At 44.2% G+C, this 13281-nt stretch overlaps 1 protein-coding gene across 1 annotated transcript in view; it reads left to right on the forward strand.

Annotated features, from left to right (window-relative positions):
* The window catches only part of CPS1 (carbamoyl-phosphate synthase 1), a gene marked incomplete at its 5' end in the record, with an annotated part of 89886 nt that overhangs the window by 32582 nt on the left and 44023 nt on the right, over positions 1–13281 (forward strand). The window contains 6 exons of the mRNA XM_084524739.1: positions 241–369; positions 2950–3094; positions 3468–3678; positions 6350–6548; positions 8723–8899; positions 12615–12733. Coding sequence (XP_084380865.1) covers positions 241–369; positions 2950–3094; positions 3468–3678; positions 6350–6548; positions 8723–8899; positions 12615–12733 — 980 coding nt within the window. The remainder of the gene's footprint in view (positions 1–240; positions 370–2949; positions 3095–3467; positions 3679–6349; positions 6549–8722; positions 8900–12614; positions 12734–13281) is intronic.

The following is a 13281-nucleotide window of genomic DNA, read 5'->3' on the forward strand; positions in this document are numbered from 1 at the left end:
ATCAGTGAGGAAGGCCATGGTGAGGACAGAAGTCACCTTCTTGAGCCTATGTTCAATTTTTCTGCTGCTGGGCAGAACAAAGTAATGTTAAAATGCCAACATCATTCTTTTCATTTTGTCTTCAGACAGCTGAATGTCTTATTGATGGGATTTCCAGTTAACAGAGTAACCTGAGTTGGTTGACTTTATTCATCTGAGTTGTTCTCATTGTCTCTGAAATGTATTCCCATCTCCTTTAAGATTGAAGATGCTTTGAAGGCAGCTGAGAAGATCAGCTACCCAGTCATGATACGTTCTGCTTATGCCCTTGGTGGTCTGGGGTCAGGCATATGTCCTGATGAGGAAAGCTTGCTGGACCTTGGTACAAAGGTAAGTCTGTGATTGCAAGCTCTAGGAATAGTCTGGACATGTGAGTTTTATTTTTATTTTTAAATGGGTATTCACCTGATAGTCACAGATACTGGAATTGTACATACCCTGCCTTTCATCTTACCTGTAAAACGTTATCCTGATTCCTTCTAATGCCCTTCTTTTTTTTTTTTGTTTTGTTTTGTAATTCCTGCTACTGACTTGAGTAATAAAAATGATTAAACTAGTGTTCATCTGAGCAAGTGTTTCAGCAATTTTAGTCTGGGAAGAATCATAGTGAATTATTTTCACCTGCTTTCAGGAGTGAGTGGCACATGGCAGATGTCAAGGAAGTTGAAACCTTTGAAGAGCTTAGTGATAATGTAGTGTCAGAAGAGCTGAGAGACTTGGGCCTCTGCTGTATTTCAGTCTAAAGTATTTTTGCTAAGTCAAAAGCTCATGTAAAAATTTAATGGGATTATGCTCTTCGTAATTTGACATCTACCAGCTGTGTCTGGCTGTGAAGAAACAACTTGCTGTAGGAAATCTGGGATTGTTTTCTTTACATTTGCTGTGAAAAGTAAAATAATTTGGGAAGATCAAAAAAAAGAATGCTTTTTTCTTCCTGCCCCGAATCCTGAATTTTAGGAAATAAGTCTCCACCAATGTCTTTAAAATTCCTGTTTTTCTCTTTTCCTGAATTTCTAACGACCTTAATCTTTCATGTATCTCTAGAAAGAAATACTGCTGATAGCTTTAGGAGCAGTAAATGAAAATAGCTTTTTTTCTCCTTCACACTGTTGTCATGCAAACAAATTCTGGGGCCAGAGTAGACAGTGTTTAGCAAACATCTGCTTAGGCAATGCCTGTCCCCGGGAGGCTCAGTGGACAGGACTGACAGATGCAGGAGGTGGCAGCGGGTACTGTAACCCTATCTTACGGATTGATGGCTGAGGTTGGAAACACTTCACTCACCCAAGCTTATACACAGTCTTCTGTGTAGAGGAAGCAGAAATTCACCCAGAAAGCTTGTGAGTGCAGCTGTCTGGAAGGTTTATATCAAAAATCTGTTTCAGTAAGAGAATGTGGTTTTGATTGGCACTTTTTTCTTTGTGGTTCAGAACGTCTCCGCTTTTCCATGACCAAATGTAAAGCAATAGCTTTTCATAAGCATCTTGCTTTTGTAAAATTTGAGGAATGGGGCAATGTCATATTTTAGGAAAATTTTGGTCTTTCTGAAACTTTATTTTTACCAAAAGTCTGATTCTGTTTTACTTGAAATATTTTTATTTTTTTTGTTTTCAAAATTGATACTGAGAGCTTCAGCATTCTGAATGAAGAACGATGTTTCAAAGTTGACAATGAAAAACAGTTTGAGTGGGTTTGGATTAGCTCAACTTTCGGTTCTCATTTCAGCAGCTCAGCAGAAATACTCTTCTTTCCATTTCAGCTATGGAGATGGTCTGCAGTAATTCTGTGAACCACATTATCAGACACTGGACTCTGGGCACGTTCAGACAACTGAACACCTGTAGGTGTATTTCTTCACAGCACAGCTAGCTCAAGTAACCTGGCCTTGAGTTCATGTCTCCTGCATCAGTTCATTTTGAGTGAGGGGAGGCAGTAGACAGTACCAGAGGAGAAGCACAGATTGTTCTGCAGGCACTGTTAGGTGTTCCTGATACATCACCACAAACTCAGTGCCTCCTCAGACTGGGTGAGGTGCCACTCTTCAAACTGTTTCTTTTTTTTCTTGTGCATGAGTTTGGCAACTGTCCTAAGGGTAGCATTTGAATAACAGCTTGAGCTGACTGCAGAGGGGACAAGGCTGAAAACTGATTCATGTGCTGCATTAAAAGAAGAAGCTTTGCTAAAGGATGGATTGATAATGTGCCCGTTACTTTTGAAGTTTTTAAGCGAGATGTGATTAATGTTTTCTATCTGCTAATATTAAGGCCATTTATTCACTTAGATTATGCTCATTTACCAACAAACTGTATTTTTCATTTTTGTCTCTTGTGCTGAGGAGTGCTTGCAAGATTAGTTTCAGAATAAATCACGGATCTTGCTTCTGGTTAGTATGCCAATGATAAGCAACATTATTAGTGCTATTAATTAAGTAGTGTTTGCTGGCACCCACACTTCCCATCACTTAGTCATTTAGCATTCTGCAGAGTTATCCCACTGAATTCCCATGAATATCCCATGGGGCTGCCCATATGCACAAACAAAAGCATGTGTCTATTGTGTGATTGGAGCCTTAGATAGTTTTGTACTCCTATTTGTTATTTACATGCCATTGCGAGCCCACATGCCCTGCTTTTTTAACCATCTGATCACATAAATATTTTCTGTGCCTTTCAAATAAAGCTAATGATTTTTTTTTTCTGAAATAAAGCACGGAGTGCTTGTCATGGGTGCTATGAACTTTGCTTATATTCATCTTTCAATTTTCATGTTGGCCTGGGTTGTCTGGAGAAGAACAGAAGCCTTAAATATGTTCTAACAAGGTGCAACAAAGCAAGTTCTAACAAAGTTTTCTTTTCTACTGTTCTTTTTCTTTTCTTTTCTTTTCTTTTTTTTTTTTTAACCTATTCCTAGGCATTTGCAATGACTAACCAAATTCTGGTGGAAAAGTCGGTTGTTGGCTGGAAGGAGATAGAGTATGAAGTTGTGAGAGATGCTGCTGATAACTGTATTGCTGTCTGCAGTATGGAAAACATTGATGCCATGGGAGTCCACACAGGTAGGCTTGGACATAGAGTGACTCACTGGAAATTGTGCTTTTTTATTTTTATGCAGTAGTTTATGTAGTTGTGTCGATGAAGTGGGCTCTAGAAATGCTCTTCAGGTCTCTGATGCAGCCAATTAGTGTGTAAAACAGATACTGTTATGCTGAGCCTGTCCCCATGATCTCATTTTTCTTAAGATGGCTTTTGGCTTCTCCAAAATCCAGTTCTGGGACTCTATCTGTGTTTTTCATTGCATCCACACTTCTGAATGTTTGTCATAACTTCATTACTGGCAATGGGTTAGCAAAGAAAGTGACCTATGTGGCTAGAATTTTCTGCTGCTGAACTGCTTCTCATTTTCCTTCTCTGCTGCCTTGTGACAAACAGGGGATTCTGTCGTAGTGGCGCCAAGCCAGACACTCGCTAATGAGGAATTTCAGATGCTGAGGGATCGTGCCATCAAGGTTGTCCGACATCTGGGTATTGTGGGAGAGTGCAATATCCAGTTTGCTCTGCATCCAACTTCCCTGGAGTACTACATCATTGAAGTTAATGCCAGACTCTCGAGAAGTTCGGCTTTGGCATCCAAGGCAACAGGGTAAGTTTATGTAAAGAACAATCACAAAACAAACAAATGAGCAAACAAAAACTGAGTGGAGAAGATCAGAAAGAGAGTTAAGGCAATGACTTGGATTGGGGTATTTTTTAAATACATAAGTGACAGCTGCAAGGAGGAGGAGCTCTTGAGTCTGCTGTCCATGCCATTAAGGCAAGGAGGTGCAAGCTTAATTTGCAGCACAGAAGACTAAAGGTGGCTATTAGGGGCAACTCTGGAGCAGTCAGAGCAGTGAGATGTAGATTCCTGCATGGGAAGTTTCTAAGGATGGTGGTTCCTGTCAGCACTTCCTGGGAATGAGATGGGAGAATCAGTCCTGCAGGGAGGTGGAAGAAGGGGTTAGTGAGCTCTCCAGGTCCATTCCTGCCTGCTGATGCTGCTGCTGCAAATGGAAAAACTCTCAGGAGGTGTGTGGGAGGGGAGCCCACTAGCTCTCCTTACAAAGCATATCCACTGTATCCATATGTTGGCTGCAAATCATCTCTGGGACCCAGAGGACACAGTTATTAACGAGCTGTCTGTCAGATTGATGCAAATGGTATTGCTAGCTGCTTTGTTTTGTTGGCTAATCATAAACTAATCAAGATAAGGATGGTCAGAGCAGGCAGTTTAAAAATTGGCTTCCTAATTGCACTTTGCAGATGCTGTTGAGAGGTGCAAATTAATCTGTAATTTGCAGTTTTCAACAACTCCTGTGTTGTTGAAGCGCCATAGCAGAGCGGAGATAAGCCATGATGCTGGACGGTGGGCGTTGCATTGTTTTCTTTTTGGATGACAGACTCGCAGCAAAACATACCTGTTTGCGTGGTCTCGCTGCGGGCACGATACATCTTTAAAATGGTGGCTTTGTGGATAATAAAGCGAGATCCAGGCCTAGGTAGGTAGCTCTGCAATGTATTAGGGTAGGAAGTAGTACCCATCTGTTTCGTTGAGGAGGGACAACCACCAGCCAGCTGGGATTCTCAAAAACCAACGAGGATCTCTCTTTTGAATGATGCACTGGAAAGGCTGAAGCCACTTGGGTTCCAGGCAGCTTTGTGCTGAGAGCTTGGGCTCGCTTTGGGTGTGATGAAGCACTGGGAGATTTCTGAAGAGCTGTTGCAGATGGATTGTGTGTGGCTAGAAGCACCTCAAACAAGTCATTGTGAAACTGGCTTTGATGGAAATGTTGTAGGAAAACCCTCCTGAGGGAGGGAACGGTTTGTGCAGGGGAAGGTTCTGAAAAGCACATTTGGATTAGGCCTGTGACCCAACGCGATACCTGGATTCAGCAACCCAGAGGCTTCTTGCAGATGGTGCTGGTGACTGGGTACCTCAAATATCCTTTCCAGTGAATGAGCAAAAGACTCGGGAAGATTTATGGGGAAGGAAATGCTTACGGTATCATAGTTAGGAAGTTAGGCTGCTTGATGTATACAGCACCTGATACAGAAGTGCTCTGGCTGCTTACGCAGTGTGTATTGCATAATGGAGTGGTTCAGCTGTCAGTACCCGTCATGAAAAAGTATGGGGCATAAGGAGAAGATGTGGGGAATATTGCAGGTGATTTTTCAAGATGAGACTTTCCTTCTAATATTGGAATAAAACATCTTGTTTGCTGATGAGGCTTTTCCAGACGACTGAAAATTGTGAAGGATGACATCCCTAGCAAAATGAGAATAACAGGCAGGTTTACAGGCTGACTGCATTCCCTCCGCTCCAGCTAGGCCAGCTTTGCAGACCAGTCATCTCCGTTCCTATTGCCATCCTTGAACTAAGTCTAATTCTTTGCAGACTGTTGAAGCCCCCAGTATCATTTTTTTCCTCTTGTGATTCCTGTGTTCAAATGATAAGTAACATTTTTGAGGCTTGGAAGAACTCTACAATTTTCTGCAACAGTGTGGGGAAGCCACCTTTCCTTTTGAGGAAAAAGAAAAGGGAGAATAAAGAATGGGAAAAACGTGAAGTTCATTTCCTTCATCTGCTAAATGAAAAACACGAAAGGAGAAACACTGATCCCCCGCTTTTGGGGGTCAGTCAGCCATGGTACCACACCAGGTTGCATGTGGTTGGTTATAGAACTGTGTATCAAACACCTTTCAGCTGGGACATGGGGCATCCTGTTTATGGGGTCTCTCTTTAGGACTCTGAAGCAATTAGTCTAAATGTTTTTGCTGGTAGACTGCCTGTGACTGCAACCAAGCAGGGATTAAGTCACCTAGCCACCTGCAAAGCATAGTCCAGGCCCTCAGAAGCTCAGTATTTGAAGAAAGGAGAATAAAACGAAACAACTCAGTTCTAATTTTACATGTGCAGTGTGATGCAGAGGGCAATTAAGAAGTTGGTGGCAAAACCCAGGAACCTGATCCAAACATCCCGAGCTTTAGGGCTGCAGCTTAAACTCAGGGCTCTGCTTTCTTTTCAACAGCTGATTTGTAGAGAGTGAAGGCATGCAGGGTGCAATTCTCCTGGTAAGCTGATGTAGGAAGACAGGCTGAGTTTACACTTAACAGAAATGTGCCAGGAACAGGGAACTGTTGCAATTTAGTATTGCAAATACTTTAAATAAAGCAGGTTGAGGGGTTTATGAAGTTTCCTTGTCATTTGTAGTACAAGCAAATTGCAAAAGCAAGTACTTCCCACTCTACTGTTCTCTACCTTTCCTCTGTGGCAGGTATCCATTAGCATTCATTGCTGCCAAAATTGCCTTGGGGATCCCCTTACCCGAAATCAAAAACGTGATGACAGGAAACACCTCGGCCTGCTTTGAGCCCAGCCTGGATTATGTTGTTACCAAGATACCCCGCTGGGATCTGGACCGCTTTCAGGGCACCTCCAACCGGATTGGAAGCTCCATGAAGAGTGTGGGAGAGGTGAGTGTGAGATCCTCTCCTTCCCTTCCCCTCTACCACTTGGGAAAGACATTTATCTTTCTGGAAAGTCCTCAGGATCTCTATCTTCCTGGGCCCAATGGCTTTTGAAGACGTCAGTTCTATTCAGACGATTTGTATCCAGTACTCTATTTAACTGAAAGGAGTTTGGGCTGTGTAATCTTAGATATCACAGCGAGGATTCGTAAATGGTTTGACTATGAAAGGAAGAGACTGCTTTGGATCACCTGAGGTTTGCTTCATTCTTGACACTTGTGACAGGACTCCCAGAGTTATTCTTTGTTTGGAGTTCTGTAGTGATGGTTCATTTGAGTATAACTTCAAGACCTGTAGTTTAAGATTTTCAGTGATGTAGATGAACAACAGCTCACAGTTGTTCCCATAGTTATTTGTCCTCCCTGTTAAATCCACATGCCAAACATTGGCCTACTTCTGCTCTTGAAATCCAAGCACAACATGTGATATGGCTCTGAAGTTCTGACTTACTTATCTTGATGATTAAGTCTCCTGTGTCTGGAACATGACAGTGGGACTTTTAAACCCTGATTTTGAGGTGTCTGGAACAATAGCAGCATTTTCAGACCAAGTTTTAAGAGGGAGGGAAATGGATAAATTACCCTCTTAATTAGTTAATTACATACCAGCTACCAAAGCAAAATAATTAATTTTGTGGGTTTTTTCAGCTGCCTTTTTCTCCTAATGCTTTTCAAGTAGCTATTTTATTAAATTATTTTGACATGAGACCTTCCTAACATCAATTCTACCTTGCTCACACAATGAGCCTTCATCACAATTAGAAGGATTAATTAGAACTTCGTTTTTCATTTGCAGTTTTGGCTTTTAATGTCAATGAGCTTTTTTTTTTTTCAGTGAGCTGATGCTTACTGATATTAATCCTTTCTGCTTAAGGGTTTTTTGGACCGTTCTGTAGAGCTGGAGCTCCTAAATGCAGTTGTCTCATGAACCATCAGCCGTATGGCCATCGCTTGCTGGCCATAGCCACTTGCAGGGAGAAAATACGGAGCCCTTCCTGTGGCTGTCTGTCACAAAAGCAGAACCACGTTATTCCCCGTGCTTCTCATCCTTCTTGAAACAGGATGCTGGGTAAAGAGAGAGGGGAAAGAGCCCCAACTGTTCCAGGCTACCATTGCCAGGGGTGAACTGACACAAGGATGGAGAAGCATAGGAGAGACAGCTTGCTGCTGGCAGAGGCACTCACCAAAAAGATTAGTCTCCAGGAGACGAGGGTGTCTGTGAAGCAAAGGGCTTCTTGCAGCTTTGTCTCGATTAGTATGTCACGATCATCTTCCTAGGCCTGAACCTGAAAGCAGATGGCAGCACCTACTGCATTTTTATTAATTGAACAGTCTGGCTTTGCCTGTTTTTTGTTTTTGTTTTTTCTCCAGAGCTCTGTTGTGCTGGGCAATGGGCTCGGAGCTGTGAGAAAACAATGTTATCTTTTTCTTTGACATTTTTCAACATTGTGTTTGGGAAGACTTTTATGTTGTTAGGGTTTTGCTGCGCTGGGAAATACAAATGTAGAAATTTGAGAAAGGGCTCTGTTACCTCACAGATTTCCACAGAGAAAATCTCTTTTTCTTACTGGACGTGAAGTCAAGATTGAAGGTGGGAAACCCCAATGCTGCCGTGCCAAGGAGGAATAATGCTTTAAGAGAGCCCTCACAGGGGAGTGTCACTGTTAAATGTAATTTACAGGAAGAGGAGCAGATTTCTTCTGAACCTTAAAATTCCCACTGTGAGTTTCTCTCTCTAACAGGTTGTTAAACAGAAATATCCTTCTGTATTACTACACCCGTGCTGCTGCATAATGCTCTCCATACTGCAGCGCTTCAAAGCAGTTTACGAGGAGAGCAGCGATTGCCTGTATTTTACAGGTAGGGAGACAAAACCAGATAGGAGTCACTTGTCCAAAACTCCCTGTTGGTGATTACTGCCAGAGGCAGGCCTAGCAGTGGGACTCCCAAGGCTCAGCCAGCTGCGCCCGTTTTAAAGCCAGTGTGGCTATCTTAGGGAGCGGGTTGAAGGCTGTGAGCTTTCTCTGTCTGTCCGTCCTTGTGGTTTCAACTTGCACCCATCTGTTACTCAGGGGAGAGCTGGGCAGCAGCTCACCGTACCTGATGTGCTCTCCCTTACAGGTTATGGCTATCGGACGCACTTTTGAAGAGAGCTTCCAAAAAGCCCTGAGAATGTGCCACCCCTCTGTAGATGGCTTCACTTCACGCCTGCCCCTGAATAAAGCCTGGCCAGCCAGCACAGATCTCCAGAAGGAACTCGCTGAGCCATCCAGCACTCGGATATATGCAATGGCCAAGGTAACAAAAGATCAAAAGCCCTTGACCATGTGCCTTGAATGATTGCTAACAGCTTGGGTCCCCTGGTCTAGTGTTCCTCACCCCCTTGCTTTCCTCTGTCAAGCACACTTGAGCTGTTTGTGTAGTATCTTCGCTGCTGTTGAAGTCCAGGTAATCTCTATCACGTGTAATTTCCCCTGTAGAGCACAACAGCTGGGGGGATATATTTACTTTCTCTTGCTGACATCTGTGTTCTCTTGGATCTTCTGTATTCAGGAACATGTTTGCCTTTTGATGCAATCCAAGTCCGTGCTTGTTGTGTTCCTGTGTCCTGGCAGATCAGTCTGTGGCAGTGTTGGTGGAAATCTGGATCGCTTGCTTTTGTTTATTCCTATAATGCACTTGCTTGCTAAATGCTGGCCAATATTCAGCCTTTATTTGCACTGGCGGTAGCTACAGTCAAGTTGGCCAGTTTGGCAGGTTGCCATTAGTTTTATGGGAAGGGATGAAGGAAAAAAATGAAGTGAACTGAAACGAAGGGTGATAGAATGATAAGCTGCAGGCTGAGAGTAATGTCTTTTTGCAACTGTTGCATTGGTATGGGCTTGAAACTTGAAAGTAATTAAGACTCCACATTAAATTCAGCATCCAGGAATCCCCAGTTCTTTGAAACAGGCTCAACTTCTCCCCTAGCATTCTTTAACCTGTCTCCTGTCACAGAAGGCAAATCACTTCATCTTTCAAGGTTTCTGGGTAAGAGTTTGTGTTACTGTAAGAAGAGCAAGGGTCCGAAATTATTTCTGCCTTCAGTTCCATGGCGTTTGCCTGTCTGTATCTCAGGGTAAGTGTGGGGTTAGTCAATGTACAGAGTAGGGGCAATTTCCTGGTAGGAAACCCCACTTACTGTGTTTTCTGTCGCTGACTTTGCATGGCAGAGTCTTTAAGACCCTTGTGCTCATGTAAATAACTCATTACTGCAGTGGGGAGCTGGGTTTGTACCGTGGTGTCTGTAAAAAGGTTTTCACGTCGCTGTCCCTCTTATAAATGATCTGAATGAAAAGCACAAGATGTTCTGTGAGTGTACGGCTTGTCCAGCTGTTGACTCTTGCTTTTCAAGCTGGGGAAATATGCATCTTCATAAGTGCAGAACATCCTTCAGCAGCTGCGCTTGGTCTCTATTACAGCTTTCTCTTGCAACTGAGGGAAAATCTTTTCTCATCTCTCTGAGTGGCTCAGGGGGCTTTTATAAAGGTTAATCTGAGCCCCGTGTTAACACAGGGGATTTAGGCAGATAAAGGTGAGTTAGGGCCATGCTTAACACTCTGGGTGTTCCCAGCTGGTGGCATTTTCACTGTCAGCTATCAAAAAAAGCCAGATCAAAGTCTTAATCCCTCCCTGTAAAGAGCTGCCTCTGTCTGACACTGTGCACTAATTCGTCTCCATTAATAACTGAGGCGAGCAATATCGGGAAGGGGCACCTCCAGCAGCTGGGGCAGAGGGCCTGGAAATCCCTTTCCATCTTGCTGACATTTAAAAGCCAACAGCTAGTCCCTATTAGCCCTCAGCTTTGTTTGAAACTGGATGGAGCCTCATTGTGTCTTCTCCTCCCCCCCCCACAAGCCCCATTGCCAGCTCTCCAAGGCTTTTTGCTCTTTCTCTCTCTCCTTTTTCTCCTTGACTGATGAAAACAGTAACTGTTCAGGTGAAAGAGAAGGCAGTTCAGCTGTCATTCAGAGTTACTGCTGTTGTAGTGAGACTCCCTGTTGTAATGTGTTTTTTTCAAAAAAAAAAAGAAAAAAAAAAAAGAAAAAAAAAAGGCCACTGGAGAGAGGCTGAAATAGATGACAGTTGCTCTTTGAGCAGTGGCCAAGTGCTGCAAGAGTGTAGCTGCACCTGATGGGCAAGAAGGGCTGTTTGGGATATAGCTTATTTTTTTGGTGACTCTTAGGGTTTGTACGTAAGTGGGTTTATGCTGTGGACTCGATCTGCACGCTTTCTCCCTGGGGTCATGGTCTCCTAGATGTCCCCACTGCAGACACGTTAGCTTACACTCGTGCTCCCAGCCACAGCCAGCCAAATACCTCCTCTGGGGAGCAGGCATGAGACAGAAGGAACAAAGGGGCCCTAAAGACAGCACGGGTGGCTGAGCTAAGCTACTAAGGTAGCTTAGTTTCTCTTCCCCTCCTCTGCTGAAAGGGAGGTAGGCATTTGTTTTCTTCAGTTTCCCATGAGGACTTTTAAAGGAAGTATTCTAAGCAGAATAAGTGTGTGTGGTCACGTTACCTGCGTGCGTGTGGCTCAGCAACCCATGACTGAAGGTTGGAGGTCCCCAAACCATGTCCATACTTTGTGAAACCAGGCGGGCAAAAGGAATCCCACTAACGTTGCAGTGTGACCATGCTCTCCCAACACCCAGTGGCTGCTGGGTGCTGAGGGCAGGCTGCTCATTCAGTCAGCAGCTTACTGCCTCTCAGGACAAGAAAGGGAGCCCTGGGCGAGCAACCTGGGAATCCTTAGAGAAAGCAGAAGGTGCTTTGAGGTGGTGTCAGTATTTTGCAGTGCCCTGGGAGAGGACTGTCTCCATCCCAAATTAAATGTAGCCACTCAATGTCGCTGTGGAACACAGCAGTGACGCGGCCCACATTTCTCTCTGCTGCCATAAAATCACCCTAAGCAAAGCGGTGGCAGTACGGCGTCGTGTCTGCAGCCTGGTGACTGGGAGGAAAGCTGCTGGTGTGCAGTGGCTGAGCTCATCCCTGCATTAATGCTGGAGTTTTCTTCAGCGGCGTTGCTCTGGCTTTGTTCCAGGGATGTTGCCCTGCAAGAAAACAATTAAGCACGGTAACAAATTAATGAGCCTGATTTCTTCATCTCAGCGAAGATAGCGTGCTGGTATTATCATCATGGTTGATTATGGCTGTTTTATCAGGAGAGTTGTACCCGTACACCACTGCTGAGACCCAGGAACTATCAGTGATAGAAGATAAAACTGTATCCATGCTGGGGCACTGTCTAGCAAATTTCTGAGATATTTTTTAAAATAGTGTGGTGTCCTGTCAAACGCTGTCTTCTGCATAGCTCCACGAGGATCCTTTTAACCCCATTGTGTGGGTAGTTGGATAAAAAGTAGAAATAAATAAAAGAGCTCCGGCAGGATAGCCACAGTTACGCTGTAGCTGCAGAGTGTCACCTAGGACTGGACTCTCCACTTCAGGGGTATTTCAAGGCCATGTGTTCTGAGTCAGTCTAGTTTTTCAAAGGTGAATTGAGACTTATGCTCCCAAGCAGTGAGTTGCTCCACAGCTGAGAATCTGGACCTTCCTGCTTAATATCTGCAGGTATGAGGTGACAGTGGGATGGAGATTTAAGTGACCTGGGGGTAAGGGGTACAGCTGTGGAGTTGGTTCTGCAGACTGAATGTGCCTGGTAGTTAAGACACATACTCAGTGGCACCAGGCCTTGCTGCCATCAGTTGAAGTTTGGCTGCTGGCTCTGTAAAATGCAGATTCTCCAGCTCTTCAAACAGGAGCCAGCTCTTGTTACCAGAGGGTGTGCAGAAGTGGCTTGGTCCCTCCCTACGTCCTGCTTGAGGGGCACATTTTGGGTTCCCCTGGCAGACCTTTGATTTTTTGATCTGTGCTGCTACAGCTGTCTCTGTTCCATGGCTGCTGCTGCTGTTTGCTCTGTTTGCGGAGCGTGCATTCATGCATGGTTGGTGCTCTCCTCTTTTTGGCAGGCTCTGACTAACAAAGTCCCTGTGGATGTCATTCACAAGCTCACGGCCATCGACAAGTGGTTCCTGTATAAGATGCGTGGCATTGTGAACATGGAGAAGATCCTGAAGGAAGCAAACAGGTAAGAGAAAACAGCTTTGTCCTAGGAAACATTGTTCTTACTGGGGGTCTTTCTGCTGGGAAAACCATGGTAGGCCCTGAGCACTGATGCAGTTGATGCTGAGAAGTTTATTTTGGCACTCAGCATGAGTGGAGTTCCCTTAAACCCCATCTGACTGCCTCACTCGAACCAAGGAAGTGTCTGAGAATGCTCTTTTGGGGAAAATAACTTTGAGCATACAGGCATCTTGCTGCCCGTGGGGATTTTGGAAGTTCTGGTTTATGTAGGAAAACCCTTACTGCATCTCTGAGGCTGGGGCTGTGGATGGCATGCAGTAATACCAGCAGGCTGCACTCACGTACCTAGGACAGTTTCCTTCAAACATGGGACTCGTACCAGCTTACTACACCCGAGGATCAAATGCAGGACTTTTTTTGGGCCTGTCTGATGGATTTTTAATTTTTTCTGCCATGCTGTGATCATGTGGTACGTGTTGATGTGGTACGTGTTGCTTTAGCACTGCACTTTCAAACACCTATGATTTCAGACATATTTAAATATAAATCTTC

The sequence above is a fragment of the Aythya ferina genome (assembly GCF_964211825.1).
Source record: "Aythya ferina genome assembly, chromosome: 6".
NCBI classification, from domain to species: domain Eukaryota; kingdom Metazoa; phylum Chordata; class Aves; order Anseriformes; family Anatidae; genus Aythya; species Aythya ferina.